An 18830-nucleotide genomic window follows, 5' to 3' on the forward strand; every position below is an offset into this window, starting at 1 on the left:
TCACATAAACAAAATGAAACATAAAAATCATACAGTCATATTCATAGATGCAGGAAAAGCATTTGACAAAATCCAGCATCCGTTTATGATAAAAACTCTCAGCAAAGTTGGACTAGAGGGAATATATATCAACATAATAAAGGTCATATATGACAAACCCACAGTTAATATCATACTCAATAGGGAAAAGCTAAAAGCATTCCCCTTAAGATCAGGAACAAGACAAGGATGTCCAGTTTTACCACTTTTATTCAACATAGTACTAGAAGTCCTAGCCACAGCAGACAAGAAAAGGAAATAAAAGGCAACCAAATGGGAAAGGAAGAGCAAAACTGTCATTATTTGCAGATGACATGATACTATACATAAAGTTTCAGTTGTCTTAAAAATTCACTTCCACAGAATTCTATTACAAGGTCTTATTCCTCAGCAATGTCACAGAAATGAAGTTTCACATATTGATTATTGATGGTCTATAAAAACATATTTGATCTTCAAAGATACAAACTTGCCCCATGACCTGATTAGGTCACTGAACCCCATGAGAAAATAAGTTTTCTCATCTTTAAAATAAAAACTTGGCCTAGATGCTTTGGAAGGTCTTGTGTAGCCCTAATATTTTACATGTAAACCACTCTCAAGATGCAATGTACCATATAAATATATGAACCAGGAACTGGAAATAAAAGAGCATATGCTTCCAGGTTATAACTTTCAAACTACACAAAAGTAAGTGAAACTAGAAAAGTACTTTTCATATATTCCCTAATACAGATTTCCTCCAAAAAAATTAGGTTTTTTTGGTTTTCTCCAAGTACACAGTTTCTAAGAATTTATTATATGTAGCTATAATTTTTAAAATAAAAAAATACAATAAAAACAATATATATCAATTTGACTTACCAGGCATTTCCTTTATGTGGTTCAAACTCTGAATAAGATCTTGAGAACTTTCAGGTAATAAGACTGTTTGTTGATTTGGTTTAAAGATGCCAGAAACTAATTTTGCCAATAATTTATTAGAAGCCACTCCAGCACAGCCAGTGAGACCCAGCTGATTATACATAGCTTCTCGCATCTCTGCTGCAATCTGAGATCCAACAAGTAGTCTGAGGTGCAAGGTGTCATGCAGGTTTATAGCTACAAAAACAGCCAATGTCATTAAAAGTCACCACAAAATCTTTTTTTTTTTTTTTTTTTTTTACAAATGAGTGCAAAAAGGGTACAGGACTTATTTAACCTGCATCCACCCCCTGACACACACACCACCACACTGCGACCCACCTAACCTGTTATGTTCACAGGAATTCTGTAAACACTGTGTTTCCCCGAAAATAAGACCTAGTCAGACCATCAGCTCTAATGCGTCTTTTGGAGCAAAAATTAATATAAGACCCGGTCTTATTTTACTATAACTTATTTTACTTATTATACTTATATAAGACCGGGTCTTATATTAATTTTTACTCCAAAAATGGTCTGGCTAAGTATTATTACTGATGGTCTGGCTAAGTATTATTTTCGGGGAAACACATTAACTACAGCTGGAGTGAATTCCAAGGGCCTGTGATAGTGAATACATAATGCGAGTGATTATGAAAAGTGAACTCTCACAAAAAATTCCTGATATTAGTAAAACTTTTCCTCATGTTTGCCTGTAAATAGGCGTAAATGTAAATGTATTACATTAATAAGAAAGCCAACGTTACAGTTTTAAAGATCTGAACCTAAACTTTATGTAGTAGCTTTATGTGCTACTGAAAATAATTCTAGATCTGTACATATTTAAGTGATCTTTTATGAAAAGCGTAGATACATTATACAGAAACAAAATTTTCTTAGGTGTGAAAGTAGTATAAGTTATATCAGACAGTCCTTTTCCTCAGGGCTATTTACAAATGAAACGTCATGATGCCTGCAATTTATTTTTAAATGGCTCCCCGATCATTGAACCAATCAATTAAACAGAGAACAAAATAAAGCAAATGTGAAAAAATGATAACAACAGATGTACCTACAAGGAAGGGCATAATGAGTGTTCTCATTATACTATTCTGTCAACTTTTCTGTAGGTTTAAAACATTTTTTTTAACAAAACCTTGTGCGGAGGAGAAAGAAGTCGTGAAGAATTAGACATTTTCTTTTTAGGGTATGAAATCTAGCTCTCTGTAATATGTTTTAACTAATGAAGTCTGAGTTTGCTTTAAAATTATATAGACACATTAGGAATCTTCTTGCTACTTGGCCTTTGTAAGTGAGGAGCGCACAGGTACAAAAGACACAGGTAAAGTTCATGTCTAAAAGAGAACCATAGCTCTCCCCCCTTTCTTTAATATTAGGGAGGTGGAAACTAAAAGGGAGATTAATCAACAGCTCTCAGAAAAGGAGGATACGAGGAAGCACATGTTGAGACTCAGGAGCAAGAACATCAGGGCAAGTATTACAGAAAAGCAGAGTAGCTGGTCTTCTGTGTGGTATAATGTGGAAGTCACAAGCAGCATCACAAGATGTTTAGAGGTCTAATTAGATATTTAGTAGAGCTTATTGCAGCGTATTTTCAAATGCAAAATCTCTGGAAATACCAACAGTCCTTTATACTTTAATAAGTGAAAGAGATGAACCATTCTGCTTTCTCACTAAGAGTTGGCAAAGATTATCTGAACTAATTAAATATGAGCTTGCAAAAGATGTCACATAAGCCTAGACAAGCTTCCATAAGGGGTAACACAGGAAGTCAAGGGGCAACATGAGGGTTTTGGGGGAACAGAAGGGAACAAGTGAAACAGTCAACAAAGGCAAATTTAGTCTACCTCAAAATTTTGCTTAAAGATAGTTTTAGGACAATCAAAAATTATTCTAAATAGCATACTGTTTACCTGAAAATAAGACCTAACCGGAAAATAAACCCTAGTATGATTTTTCAGGATGACATCTCCTGAACATAAGCCGTAATGCGTCTTTTGCAGCAAAAATTAATATAAGACGTGGTCTTATATTTGGGGAAACACGGTATTATCAAGCCAACTCCTGTAACTTAAGGATGACCCAAAGAGGTACGGCTCTTAAAAAGGGTAATGTAATCACTTATCGGCCTTTTGGCTAAGATCAAGTGTAAAAATGGCAATGCACAGACTGTCAGAGAAATGAAAAGTGCACAGAGCATTGAGCTACATGAGCAACACCTAATTTTCATCATCTTAAACAGATGACTGAAATATGACTATGCCTCCAACAAAAGCCAAAAATCTTTCAGAAAGTCAACTCATTGAACTCTCTGAACATTAAGAAATGTATGTACTTTAAAGTTACTAAATGGAATGAATACGAACCCACTTACACTGATTATTGTATACATGACCCGACACGGTCAGCGCTGAAAGTTCATCACTGTGAAGCTGCTGTAGTCTCTTCTCAACCATTTCTGTTAGATCCACAAAATTTTCATCAAATCCAAGTCTCTCAACAAGTGGACTAAATTCTTCCAACAATTCTAAAATAATATTGGAGTACAGCTGTAACAAGTTATAACTAGAATGAATTTACTATTTTATGTTTATATCAAATATGTTGTTAAAGGTTTTGCATATATTTATATTTCTACAACATATTTAATAAAGTCCTCAGGTTAGTGGGATTTTTTATTTTTTCTGCACCACATTTTGGGTAAAGGCAGTATTTTTACAAAAAAGTAAGTCCAAAATTGACATTCCCTGGGCACATATTCATAACAATACATTAGTCAATCTCCTAACCTATAATCTACAGCACATTAAACATCAATGCTTATAGTTAATTATAATCTTGAACAGTGTGTCAAAGAATAAATTATAATCTGCCTAGAAAAGTAAAAACAATAATGTACTGTATTTTCCATAGGAGTTTTTAAAGGCAAAACAAAACAAAATTTATAACTTCCAATTACTATTGAGTCAAAATGAGAAGTCACTTAATTTTCAAAATATACCGCCAATTCACTATTTTGATTAGCCATTCCCCGGCTTATTCTTTAAGGGCAGAGATGGACCACGACTTAAGTTTATTTGAACGTCCAGCATCTAGCACAATACCTAGTTCTTAAGTCAAATGTTTACTAAATTGAACCGAACCAAGATTTGATATAAATTTAAGAGCAGTATCAATTTTCATTTTTAGGATTAAGACTAACAACTTTGAAATCATTGAGAAGAATTTTCACTTCTCTCTGAATCACCTATTGATACCAGCTGGATGGAGAAAAACACAATTTTTTCCACCTATCAGGCAAAATCTTTACAATATGAGAATATCTAACACTCTCATACATACTAGCAATATGTCAGGACAACCTCAAGTACAACATACAGCAGTATTCAAAAATTTAAATGCAAATTACTTTTGATTTAGCAATTAACCTCTAGGAACTTACCTTATGGATACCCCCATAAAAGTATGCCAAAATTTGTACATGAAAATGTTTACTGAAGCATATATTTGTAAGAGAAAAAAGTTGGTACCAGCCTAATAATTCATCACTATCAGAGAAACTATATGATTTATCATTCAAAACAAGACATTTTTTTAAATAAAAGGAGCTATTAATAATTATGTAGGGATAATAGGCATAAAGTGGGACATGCTATCTTCATATCACTAGAGGACTGGTTAAAAAAGTATGGAACAAAATACAAGGAAATACTGCGCAGGCATTAAAAAGAATAAGGAAGGACTATATGAATAATATGAAAGATCACCAAGAACAAAGGCAAGATGCTCAACTCTTATGTATTATATAACCTCTTCTGTGTACATAAAAAGTTAACTTCTTAATATTCAGACACACATACAATTTTACATAGACGCACAAGTGCTACTTGGGAGTACAGTGTCTTTTCTGCTATCCCTTCGTCCCCTTCCCTCCCATTACAGCACTGTCTCTTCCCCTCCAGAAGGCAACTAATATTAAAAACCTAGTACATATCCTCTCATGTTTCTCTTCCTGTTCATATATACATGGGGGAGAGGGATTTGGGCTATTGTTTTATACATCTGGAAAACGTGATACACTTTTTTGCATCTTGCCTTTTACTCACTCAACAAGGTATATCTATCTTTATGCGTCAAAAATATACCATGTTTCCGTTGGACATTGTATTTTACTATAAGACTGGGTCTTTAACATAACATAACATAACACCCGGTCTTATTTTACTGTAAGACCAGGTCTTATATTAATTTTTGCTCCAAAAGACGCGTTAGAGCTGATTGTCTGGCTAGGTCTTATTTTCCAGGAAACATGGTAGCACCAGTGCATTCTTTTTAATGGCTATTCAATATTCCAATGCAGAGAAGTCAGTTTATTTAGCTATTCCTATCCTGATGAACATTTGTTTTCATTCCCTATTTTTACCAATTATGAACCATGCTACAATACACATTTTTTCCTTATGATTTTATTTCTTAGATAAATTCCCAGAGGTTATATCACTTGATATAATACATATCTTTAACATCAAAAAATGTTTCTCGATTTTTTAAAAGGCTGTAATACTTTATTTCTACTTTTTCTCACATTATTTTTTTGCAAGTATGATGGACATAGAATAGCATCTTATTAATTCAAATTTCCTTAGCCAATAATGAAGTTGCACTTTCTTGTTCCACATAATTGTTGGACATTGTGTTTGCCTTTTTAGTCATTTGCCCATTCATATCCTTTGTCCATTTTTGAGATTTTTTTCCTTATTAATTTATAAGAGCTTTTGGATGTATGACATTTAACACTTTCATCTGAAAACTGCTACAAATAATAAAAGAACAAATAAAAACAGTAGCAGAAAAGATAAAGGCTAATCCTTATACATTTTTTAAATTATATATTTGCAATCTTCGAGTACACAAGCTTTCATTTTTCCTATAATTTACTGAAATACTAAGATTCAAACCCAAACTTTAGTACGGAAGAGTTTACCTACACTATACTATTCAGTATATATAAAAATTAAAAAAAGAATATACCCATTATTTTTGCTAATAGTTTTTAACAAATCAGTTTTTAATTATGTTAAACATTACAGAAGCCTCTCCCAACTAACACTAATGCATGGGAGTATAGCATATTTCATCATAATTCATTTAAATTTAAAATATTTGGCTTTCTTTGGTATATCGTCCCATTTTCTCACTTTTAAATTTTGTTTTACATTTTTTTCTCATATTCACATGACACGCAGTCACAACAGACTTCAAACTCCTTCCAACTTTACACTTTTTTGGTCAACATTTCTTATAACATATAAAGTCATCCTCATATAAATTTTTTTTTTAAATGGGCAAGACCCAAAATAAAGTTATTAGCAAAAAAGTACTGACTTATGGCATTTTACATTTATTAAAGATTCATGTAATGAATAGGCAGCCTATATAACAATTAATACTAAAAGCATATTGCCCATAATCTGTACCTGTAACCTTATATGACATCTCCCTGTAACGAGTCAAGTCTTCTCCATTAACTAATACCAGCTGTGGACACTTTTCTTTTGCATCTCTAACATTCATAAGTTTCTTAACTCCAAGTTCCCTTGCTTCATAGTTACAGGTAACCACCAAATATTTCTGCTGCACCCCTATAAAAGATAAATATTTTGTGAGAAAACTGAGCAGAACTGAAAAAAAATCTTAAAATGTAGTTTACTAATGCCGTATTACAATTGTAAATTGTAATGCAATGTTTTGATAAAAATAAAAAGGTCTATCTCAGTTTAAAAAATATAACCTCCATTCATCAAAGCTCTATAAAGTAAAATTACACAGAAATTACCATAAAGCAATATATTCTATGGAGTCTTCAGCATAAAAAGATACAAATAAAATCCTTCTAGAATTTTTCTCAGACAAAACCAGATTAATTTATATTGAATTAACTCTACTCTAAGCCTATGTTTCACCAAAAATAGAGCAGATGAAAACAACTGAGTACAATGAACTGTTACTGCTAGAAAATCTCTTATCTTCTGAGTAACTGTCCAATGAATATAAAGCAATGTTCTAAGTGCCAACCTACAGCAATTATCAGGATCTCCCTTCAATAAATGTTCTAAATATTGAATTATTCTTCCTAGTCACCTGCAGAAAAGATCAGACGGTGAGATGGACTTATGAGGACCTCTCCTTATCCAAATAATTAAATTATCATCATCTACAGACTGTATAAAAATGCTAGTTTACTGGTGGTTTAAGATTGCTAAAATTTGCTTTCCTCTTTACACAAGTTGATTTTACCACTGTAAAAGTAACGTCCATCTAAAACATGTAAAACACAAACATGTGGGGAAAAAAAAGGATTGTGTCCATTCCCCTAATGGAAGACAACTGTTTCTTAAATTTTGATACTATAAACAAGACAAAGAAACATTTCACACAAAGATCTTTGATGTGTCAGATAATGCCCCTAATAATTTAAGATTCATCAGTGAACTATTTACAAAATCAGATTGGTAACTCCCTTAAACAAAAAAGTAGTTTTTTAATTGCAGAACTAAATTATATGGACTCACACTAATATGTCACCAGCCCAAGTTAAGTAGTCATGTATTTGAGTATAAATGAAAATCTATTTTGCTTTCTCCTAGAAACTCTCAACATCACATCCTTCACTTTCCCAAATCATTCATCCCTGTCTTAACTACACAGTATCTTTTTATTAAGCATTATCTACAGAGCATCATGTGTTACAACGCAACTAACTGAAATGCTTTTAGGAGAAAATTTAGGTCCCTAATCCTAATTCCTTGACACACTTAGGAAAGTTTAAAGATCCTAAACTGACCTTAGCATACCAAAAACTTGGTTCTTTAGTAAATCAACTAAGCTAGATTGAATTAGGGTTTACCAAAACCAAACTAGGCAAAGGGTAGCAGCAGGTAAACCAAAATTGCTCTTTAAATCCTTACTACACATGTAAAATAAATTTTTGGAAATTTAGTTTTTCAATTTATGATATAATAAAGCTAAAACAAGGCAACATTACTAAAAATAAATTATCAGTGTAGAATTTCTTTGCTTTTTATTTATACTTGTGTTTTTATGGAAAGCTTGCTTTATATCCCTGAATACTTAGGGTTCTGTTCAAAATGCAACTATTTTGTCACAAACCAAGAGTTAATTTCAAAAAGGGGAGGATAGCTCCATGCTCCTAACTCCAAAGGCTGCCGGTTCAATTCCCACATGGGTCAGTGGGCTCTCAACCACAAGGTTGCCAGTTCAACTCCTCGAGTCCCACAAGGGATGGTGGGCTCTGCTCCCTGCAACTAGCAACAGCAACTGGACCTGGAGCTGAGCCGTGCCCTCCACAGCTAAGACTGAAAGGACAACTTGACTTGGAAAAAAGTCCTGGAAGTACACACTGTTCCCCAATAAAAAATCTTAAAAAAAAGGGGGGGGGGAGGATAGATGAAATCTTCTATTAAAATGTAACAAAAGAGGTTGTTTCTGAGATAAAAGGAATGTAAAATTTCAAACACTGAGAAAAAGACTAAAAGTTTATTATGGTCTTTCTGTTCATTTATTCATTTGTCTATATTGTGTCAAATTCACTATTTATTAAATGAAGTTTATAAAATTTACACCTGGTAGTGAAGCAAAGATTTTATCTATAAAGCACCTTAAGAACTGCTTCAAAAATCTTTAATAAATAAATCAGAACACAATAGACATTAATAAATGAGTAGCTAATCCTATTATACAATGAACATATTATCAAAGTCCATAATTACCTAAAGGTTTGCCCTTTAATTCCGGATTTGAGATCATTTCTACTTGTGCGTAAAAGCAATCCAGATCCACGTGTACTATAACTCTGGATGAAGGACTTCCTGCTGGCACCACCTGATCATGAACTGATGCACAATATGCAAAGAAATACAAACATATATTCAAGCTGCTTATCATCTCTGAGCAATTGGTTGTTCCTTAAAATACGGTAACTGAGAAAGAGTGCAAAGTAATTGTAAAAGTTTTTTCCTGGATTTTGTTGTGTCTGTCAAAGCATCTTAAAATTAGACATGAGAGCAACCCCATCTACAGCAGGGTCTTCAGTCCTGTTTACTTACTTAGCATTTGTTTGTGAACTGTACTTCTCAAGACAGTAATAAATTTGATGGAAAGAAATCTTGATCAGCAATGGGTAATCCTACCACTTGGAAGTTTAGAGTAAAACTTAGAGTAAATTGGAAGAAGCAGAAAAATGTAAACGCTGATTTCAACCAATTTAAAAATTATTCTAAGTGGCATATCCTTAAATTTCAAAAATTCATAAATACAAAACTGCACAAGGCAGGATTATATTTAGCTCCCATATGAAAGCAGGATTATCTCGTTCAGTGCTGAATCCCTGTAACAGTGCCTGGCATATAACAGACTAGCAATAGATACTCGCTAAATTGAAACAATAAGTAAATATTTTTTGGATTTGAAAAATAGATCATGTCATGGGGAATTGGGTGGGAGAGGATAAAACAGACGAGATTTCAGCCCTTAAAACCAGTTTAAAAACAAGGTAGGTTACATGCAGTGATATTCTGGTCTGGATCCTGGAACAGAAATTTACAGTGGGGAAAAAAAGGGTAAAATGTGAATAAAGCTTGTACTTTTGTTAATAATATTACGCCAAGGTTAACTTCTTAGCTTTGACAAATGCACCACGCTGACGTATGATATTAACGTTAGGGAAAAATATCTGCAACTTCTGTAAATCTAAAAGTTTAATCCAAAATTTAAAAGTTTGAAAGGAGAGGGGAAAAAAAAACGGCAGGGAAGGTGAGCGCTGGCCCCGGCCCTGGATGGCGATACAAGCAAGGTAGAGCCCAGAGGCTGGGAGTGGGTCACCAGCGAGCAGGCCGCTGCAGACGTGCCTTGCCCTCGGTTCCGCGCCGAGCCAGTCCTTGCAGCCCAGGCTCAGGCCAGGCCCCGAACTCTAACAAGTGGACGAGGTCCTCTACTTCTGCAACCATTAACCGCCCGGGGGCCTCTGTGGCTGTCATTAAGCTGATTGCGGGATTACTAATGCACCTTCGACGGCCAAAGTGACGCGCCCACCCTGCTCCCACTAGGCGCTGCCATCCCTCTCGGGGTCCTTGGCCACAACAGGCAGCGAAGGGCAGCCCTCTGGGCTGAGCCCGGAAAACGAAAGGAACCATGCGAGGCGGGGACGGTCGCACCCCAACGGCCGCCGCCACCGCCCCGGGCGTTCGCCCGCCCCGCCCTCCTCATTTACACCAAGGGAGGCGGCCAGGCTCCTCAGGCTCCGGCGCACCCCACGAGCCGACTGCCGCCCCCGCCTCCTCCCGCTCCATGGCGCGAGCTGCGTCCTCTTCCTCGTCGCGGAAGCCTTCCTCCGCTAGCCCCACCCCCAGCTTCTGCATCCCGCTGCGGCCTACCGCAGCGCAGCTTCCGGCCGCTTCCGCCCGGTCTCCAGGGAAACCGTGGGCCGACCGCCCCCAGCCGTTCCGGTCGGCAGGATCCCGGCCGGGCGGCCGACTAGCCAATTGCCCGGAGGTCAGCGAGGGCTGGGAATCGCCTGGATGCACGTGCGGAGATTTCCTCTCGCCCAGTCGAGGCCGGAAGTGATGGATTGTCATCCCAAGCAGATGGTTTGTTTGTTTTTTTAGGCCTTGGGAGTTTGTCCCACAACACATATTTTCATTCTTTATCTTTACTCGGAAGCCAGCCTGTTCTCCCCATCAACTGTTAGTAAAATCGCTAACCCTTTAGACACCAAACGATTTATGGTGATGCGGGTGGGGGAAAGGGTGAAAACTATGGTAAGAGCAAGGCGGCCATGTAAACTAACATGATTAGCAAGTATGTTAAAGTTTATTGCATTCAGTTTGTTGTTTGATTCAAAGAGACTGTGCCAAATTGGACCCCTGAATTTGTAATCGCCTAAACCGAATAGGATTTTAATACGTGAGCTTTGGAGTCCGATCAAATCGCCAATCCAGACCCACCAACTTGCTAACTGTGTGACTTTGGGCAGGCTACATAACTACCCTGAGCCTCAGTTTCTCCACTGTTAAAATTTTTTTTTAAATGTCCTGAGATTAAGTGAATGAATAAACGAAAACTAGCATATACTTTGAATATTCCAATGTATATAACACACCTGGCACTTAAAAGATGCTCAATAAATGTTGTCTCTTTGCCTTCTGTTAAGATGCCTTCTGTGTTTCTAGAGAGGAAATCTCTCTCTCTCTCTCTCTCTCTCTCTCTCTCTCTGTCTCTCTCTCTGTCTCTCTCTCCATATATACATATATTCAAAAACATACTTTGTTTTTTTTACAGATTCTGCTCTTACATTAATAAATATGGATGTGAGAACCTTGAAAAAACCTGTCAAGGACACGTTGATACATCCAGAAAGGAGAAGGAATAACAGGAGAACCAGAGCTCCGTGGTTTGGAGACCAAATCTTCCTCTTTGGGTACTTTACTCTTAAACATCTGGACCAATTCCCTAAAAGTCTCCAGTTTTGGATCAAAGACACTGATTTAGAGCTATGCTGCTTTCTTTGTGAATGCGATTTGATAAGTCTAGTTAAAGAGCTTTTGAATTAAGTGCTTCATTGGCCACTAAGTGCCTCTTGGGCTATCATCAAGGGTCCGATTACTCATAGAAAACTAATAGGGTTTTTTTTCCATTTTTTTTTTTTTTTATTCCTCCATGTTGAGAATGATACAAACCATGGAAATGCCGTGGCAGATTAAAACTGCTTCTTTATGAGAGCCACAGGCTCACTACACTCAACAGCTTGAGTAAAAGTGAGCCAGCATTGAAAAGCAACACACATAATAAAGCCCTCTTTAGTTATTTCATTTATTTCCCTGTCAATTGTCAAATTGAAGAGTGGCTTTTAATTTGGTAGAAGAATAGACAAGTGGAACCTTGACAACCTTAGGGGAGGAAGCAGAGCTGGCTTTTTTAGTGTGCCACCTATGCAGCAACACAGAGCCCCACGCTTGGTTTGATGATCTGTTATTGTCATCTTGAAATTCTTACTTGAACAAGGGAGCCTGCATTCCCATTTTGCACTAGATCTCACAAATTATTTAGCCAGTGCTGGGAACAAAGAGGAGAAGTGGCATAGAAAATGATACTTATAAAACACTTGTATGTCAGACACAGGGCTAAGAGCTTAAAACAGATGGTCTCATTCAATATACCCTAAAGCAGGGGTGTCCAAACTGCGGCCCGCGGGCCAACTGCGGCCCGCAATCCATTTTTTATTGGCCCGCAGCAAATTCCAAAAATATATTTAGTTTACTTAAATAAACCTGGTGAGGCAATATGTACTTCACCTCAAGTGAGTGGCCCGGCTGTTTGTATTTTACCGCATACGGCCCTTGGTGAAAAACGTTGAAAAAAGTTTGGTCACCCCTGCTCTAAAGGGTAGGTATCATCATTCTCATTTTACCAAAGATGAAACAGGCCAGCAGAGACTAAGGTGCTTACTTAAGATTATGAATCTAGTAATGGTAGATCCACTTTTCAGAATTTTCCATAGAAAAGAATTCATTAATAATGTTTCTTCCACAGAGGAAATCATTCCTTCTGCCCATTTGCCTTGGTGCTTCAAACACGAAGACAACGTGGTGTACGGAGAATAAACATCCCTTCAATATATTAGGAGGCATAAAAATAAAACTCATGTGTTATTTTGTTGTGAGATAAATTAGGGAAAGCAGGGTTTTTTGTTTCTTGTTTTTTTTTTAATTCTATAACCTTCCCTCAGTTTTAATTAATAGGTTTTAATCAAAGATGATTTCAGGAAATAAATATTTTGAGGCTGGATCATAATTTTATATTTAAGTGCAAAAACAGTTGCAAGGCAGACTAAACATATTCAATGAAATAAAATTGTGCTTGAAACAATATTCACGGAAGAGCGTGGGGTTGCAGAGAGTGTGGCTAGTGGATAAAGAAACTCAGGGCATTTTAGAGCTTCCAAGGTCAAGACTGTATGAACTTACATGTATTAAAGCATGAACACCCATGTCAGTGAAGGGTAGGGAAGTTATCATTGCCTGCTTCTCTCCTACCCAAATGGGCCACATACGGTTCAAGGTCATCGACATGAAGAGTGTGAGGGTATACATGACTGCCTGTATTTCATATTGGTGGGTGGCTATGTACTTAGAGGTTGACCATAGGGTCAAAGGAACAATTTGAATTGGCAAAGGCACAAAGAGCTTGATTTTGTAAGGTCTTTGGCCTCAGGCAGTGGTTCTCAATCGGCAGTCAGTTTTGTCCCCTGGGAGGTATTTGGCAATATCTTGAAGATGCTTTTGGTGGTCGCATCAGGGAATTGGAGCTCTGCACTGTCAGGATCTCGTGGGTAAAGGCCAGAGATATTGTTGCACATTCTACAGTGCACAGCCCTTCACAATAAAGAATTATCCACCCGAAAGTGTCATTTGGGCCAAAATTGGGGTACTTTGGTCTAGTAGTGTTTATACCATCCTGCTCCCAAATCCCTCCTCAGCTTAAGGTCTCCAGTTATAATAAAGAATTGGTCTTCAAATATGTACTTTTCATTATAAATGATATTTTTTTAGAGAAAGGAGGATATAAGAGGGAGACAAATGTCATTTAGTTGCTTTTCACTGTGGGAATCTACATTGTGAGGCTAAAAAGCAAATGAATGCATTTGCTAGAAAAGAGATTTAAGAAAAATATGCACACTTTTATGGAGCTTGTGAGTTGCCCCTAGGGTGTAAAGCTAATGAGTCAGAAATAATTTACAAGGCTCAGACGCTAAAACCAGAAAACACAGAAAGTCTTCAGATGGTTGAAAGCAAACTATAATTATGGTACACTGTTGTACAATATACCTGTCATGCAATATTTAATAACTTTCACCCAAGGATCTCAATCCTTTTGCATAAAAACTTAAATTGTCATAAAGACCCTCTCTCTTTCTCTCTCTCTCGCTCTCTCTCTCTCTCACACACACACTTTCAAGCTTTCTCAGTGTAACCTAAAAATACTTGCTGCATACCATGTGACTGCGGCTAAGAGAAGGTATAAGAAGCTGGAGTTTTTCTAACAGTCAGCTTCTCTTTGCTTTGACCTTTCTTTGTGGTTCTGTAGTTCTAATGAAAAGCCTGCATAGTCACTTTAGTAATGACATTTAAAATGTTGCTTCTCAGGGTGTACTGGTTGGCCTTTGTCTCGTCATTTTGGATAGAGAGAGGTGGGAACCGATGTGATCACAATACAAATCATTTGATCCCGGTTTATAAATAAAGTCTGCAAACTTTAGTCATTGAGAAAAAGAGAACTACTTGATGTCATATAGAAAGTGCAAGCAGATTAACTTAGGTCAGGTATACTGTGTTAAATTTATAGACACCTAACTTCAATGTAACAATTAAACCTTTTTCTGATTGCCAAAGTAATTTGTGATTATTATGAAGAATTTGGAAAATATGAAAAGGAGGTATGAAGAAATGGAAATAGTTACAATAATCCATAATCCTGGTGCTCAGAGATAACCACACTTTAATAGCCTTTTCATAAAGCACAATTTTAAAAGAAAGTTTTTGTTTTATTTCACAAATTACTGTATCTATTTCTTTGTCAAACCACAAAGACCACTGTGAGATGCATTGCCTGAATAAATAACATAGAAAAAACTTTATACACAATTGTTTTTGTCGTTAATTTGAAGGAAATGAATAAATACAGTCTTGACCTCATCTTGGAAATGTTAGTAATTTCAATTTAATCAATAATCTCCATTTTCCTGGTTTGAATTAATATAAACTCTCTATAAAGGAAAATTATATTTATAGGATTTATTTCTTAAATCTGATTCAAAGACTTCATTAAAGTACTTATTAATCCTAAAATTACTGCTTGTGACTCGGATAAAACAAATTCTTTTTTTCTCATCCATTGTTTAAGACATTTTAATAAGACGTAAAAGTATCAGGTACAACGTGAAAATCCCCCATAACCTCCATTGCACCTTGAGATAACCACTGGTTAACAGGGTTAACCACTGGTAACAATACATGTATATTGATACACTTCATCAGACTTTTTCTTATAATACTAATATCGGGTGGACATAGTGATAATCATTTCTAATTCACCTGAATGGGATCATACTATGCAGACTCTTCTGCAGCAGGTATTTTCTCTCAGTATCTCTTGAACATCATTTCTCTTCCATGCACAAAAATATACTGCATTCTTTTTTAACAGATGCATTGTTTTACCAATTCCATATTGATAGACATGAATTATTCCTGATCTTTTGCTGCAGCGAACATCCTTGTACACTGTATACCTTTGTGCCCTTCTTAAGAAGTTTGATCCCACCCGCACCTAGGACAACTCGAACATAAATTCTTTAAAAATGTGGTCTGTTTCTTTTAAAATTAATAAAAAACCACATGAAACCACTCCATGATACATGCGGCCTATCAGTTCTTTCTCTAATCCCTCCACTTCTGTGCACATGAGCTGACACACTCACCCAGACCACACACAGTCATTTCTGGTTTAGCCTACAGCAGTGGCCTCATAATGTCAGCCCCTCACCATCTGTGGGCCCTAGAATGGTTTTTTAATAATGGAATATAGCACTTAATGTTCCTGCTAAAAATCTTTTGAAGGCTTCCTACAACCGTTAGAGTAAAATTCAAACTCCTCTCTCACAATGGTCCTCAAGGCCCCATTGGGGCAGGCTTCACGTTTCTTTCTTCCTTCTCATAGCAGTTTATCATTTTTTAATTTATTTTTGCACTTGAGCAAACAGACACCAGCCCCCTTTCTGTTCTGGGGACATATATTTTTGTCTGCAGGCAGCAAGCTGGATACCCAGGAGAGCTGATGTAGCTCGAGTGTGAGCCTAAGGCCGCAGAACCAGGAGAGCTGATGATGTCAATTCTAGTCAAGCCGGAGTCTGAAGGCGGGAGAAGACCAATGTCCCAGCTCAAAGACAGTCAGGCAAAGAGAGTGAATTCTTCCTTATTCTGCCTTTTGGTTCTATTCAGGCCATGAAGAGATTGGATGAGGCCTCCCCATGTTGGGGAGGGCAATCTGCTTGACTTAGTCTATGAATGTTAATCTCTCCAGAAACATCCCCGCAGATACACGTAGAGTAATGTTTAACCAAATATTTGGGCACCCTGTGGTCCAGTCAAGATGACACATGAAATTAACGAACACAGGATGATTTCCTGATTTCATTTTGTTGTTCGTAAGGTTTTTCTCGGAACTAGTTTGTTCTCTTTCTCCGGTTCTCAATTCATATGTCAACACCTCTAACTGACCTTCCCAAACAACACTCGCCCAGATGGCCTCCCCCAGAACCACCACATTCTCTCATGACATACTGAGTATCTTTGAAACACATATCCCAACATACAATGTTTTATTTGCTGTTTGTTTTTAATCTCTCTCTCCTACTAGAACATAAATTGCACTAGGGCAGGGACCTAGTATGCCTTGTACTTTATTGGTATCTACTGAAAACGTGCAATAAATAAATAGCATTATTTCAACATCAACTGGATAACTTGTTAGATTTTAAAAGTCCTATATAGACAAATCTTCCTTATAGAAGAATTCAAATGATATACGTAAATAAGCCCCACTCCAGGAGGTAAAGCTTAATCAGACTCCTCTTGCAGGTGGAGTAGATACTGACTTGCTTTCAAAGAATAGAAGGTGGAAAGAGAGAAATAGTAAGTTTACATTGGAGAAACTTGGCAATCACTGTCTTAACCAAATGAGTATATGGATATCATGTGTCCCTGATAGGATGCATTCAGAAGGGCACAGCAACCACCTGAAACCACCTGAGACATGGCACAGCATCGTGTCTGTGGAATTCTTGCCAAAAATGGATAACCTCAATGTAATCATGAGAAAACCTCAGACAAAACCAAACTGATCCCACATATAAAGTGAAATCATATGGTTCTCAACAAAAGAAGAAGACAAACAAAGAAACAAAAACTCATAGACCCAGACAACAGTTTAGTGGTTACCAGAGGGTAAGGGATGGTAGATGACGGTTAATGGGGTCAAATATATGGTGATGGAAGAACTGACTCTCGGTGGTGAACACACAATGTGATAAATAGATGATGTATTACAGAATTGTACACTTGAAATCTAAGTAATTTTACTAATCATTGTCACTCCAATAAATTTTAATTAAAAAGCAAACAATCAAATGGAGAGGTGTTTTACAAAACAGTTAACCAGTACTTATCAAAAGTGTCAAGGTCATGAAAGACAAGGTAAAGGAACCGTCACATGTTGAAAGAGACTAAGGAGACGTGATAACTAAATGCAATGTGGAGCCCTGAATTGGATTCCAAAACAGAAAGAGGATATTAACAGGAAAACTGGTGGCATCCAAAAAAATCATGTAAAGTTTATAGAAATGTATCAATTTTGATTCCTTGTTTTGACCAAAATACCATGGTAATGTAAGATGTTAACAACAGGGAAAACTGGTGAGGGGTATGTGAGAACTCTTATTAGCTTTGCAACTTTTCTGTAAAAATAAATTTATTCCAAAATAAAAGGTTTATTTTTTAAAAAATAGGTAATCACACAACTCAGAATCTAAATAAACTGCAATATTTTTTCTAATCTTCACAAATAAAATAACAAAAAACTAAAAGCAGGAAGTCCTCTAGACTTAACCTCCACACACAGAAAGGTAACTATGTGAGGTGATGAACTTATTAACTTGATTGAGGTAATCATTTCACAATGTATACGTATATTAAACTATCATACTGTACACCCTAAATATATCTAATTTTTATTTGCAATTATACCTTAAAAAAGCTGGGGGGGGGAACTTAAATGTTACTACTGATATTCAAAAGTGCAATGAAAATTCTGCCTTTTTATTAATTAACAAGTATGTGTGTCTATCTATACTGAGGGTGCCAAAAAAATGTACGCACATGACTTGTATTCATCTTTTGTTATCGGTATACATTGAGTATTACCATTTTAATACAGTTTTTTCCTTTCTTAAAATGTGTATACATTTTTAGGACTAACATGCCTACATAATTTTAAAGTGTTGAATTTTCTTCCTCTTTCCATTATTTTTCTTTCTCATCAAGTGCATGAAGTTGAATTTGAATAAGCAAAATGTAGATGTCATGTGACTTCACTGTAATTCAATGGAGGAAGTAAATATGCAGGAACTTTGTTAAACAGGTGATGGGGGAGTTAATTCATTCTTTGAGATTACCTTATGAGTGATAATCATTACAAGGAGGTCCTTTCGTCAGTTCAGCAATTTTACCCTGTTTTGTAATTACCATTCAGTAATCATCTACCACACACTTGCCCAGTCATCCATCTCTACTCTAATACATCTATCAGTAGATAGATAGATAGGTAGATAGATAGGTAGATAGGTAGCTATTGATAACTATTACTCTTTGAATTGTGTTAAAATTTTTAAGCCTCCCAGGTCTCAACTATTATTTTCCATTTTAGTTACCATACTTTAAAATCCTTAAAAGATGCTATCTTTGCAGTTAATGCCCATTTAATGGTTATAATCGAAGGATATTTTTTAACACACTGGTACCAAAAAGATAATTACTGCTGTTTAACTCATCACCCCTTAAAAATGTTTCTATATGAGGTGATTCTTACTCGTTTACTTGTAGACGTTTTAGCTTATTTTTCTTTTGAATAAAGTCAGAAAGATTATTAAGAAATCAATGGTAATGACATCTGAAGTCAGAATTGTTGAATATCCAATCCATCTACGGTGTTAGAAATGAAGTACAACAGAACATTCC

At 36.3% G+C, this 18830-nt stretch overlaps 1 protein-coding gene across 6 annotated transcripts in view; it reads right to left on the bottom strand.

Annotated features, from left to right (window-relative positions):
• The window catches only part of POLI (DNA polymerase iota), a 33361-nt gene extending 22927 nt beyond the window's left edge, over nt 1–10434 (bottom strand). For 3 of the 6 annotated variants that reach the window (XM_074339952.1, XM_019721898.2, XM_074339948.1), the window contains exons 1-5: nt 10253–10409; nt 8754–8876; nt 6441–6605; nt 3338–3490; nt 904–1140 (exon numbers count right to left, since the gene is read on the bottom strand). In XM_074339952.1, the coding sequence (XP_074196053.1) occupies nt 904–1140; nt 3338–3490; nt 6441–6605; nt 8754–8876; nt 10253–10400 (826 nt within the window). In that variant the 5' untranslated portion in view covers nt 10401–10409. Of the gene's footprint in view, nt 1–903; nt 1141–3337; nt 3491–6440; nt 6606–8753; nt 8877–10252 lie in introns of all 6 variants that reach the window. The other 3 variants (XM_074339949.1, XM_074339951.1, XM_019721913.2) reach the window with 3 other exon arrangements.
• Between the last annotated feature and the right edge of the window lie 8396 nt (nt 10435–18830).

The sequence above is a fragment of the Rhinolophus sinicus genome, linkage group LG09 (assembly GCF_036562045.2).
Source record: "Rhinolophus sinicus isolate RSC01 linkage group LG09, ASM3656204v1, whole genome shotgun sequence".
NCBI classification, from domain to species: domain Eukaryota; kingdom Metazoa; phylum Chordata; class Mammalia; order Chiroptera; family Rhinolophidae; genus Rhinolophus; species Rhinolophus sinicus.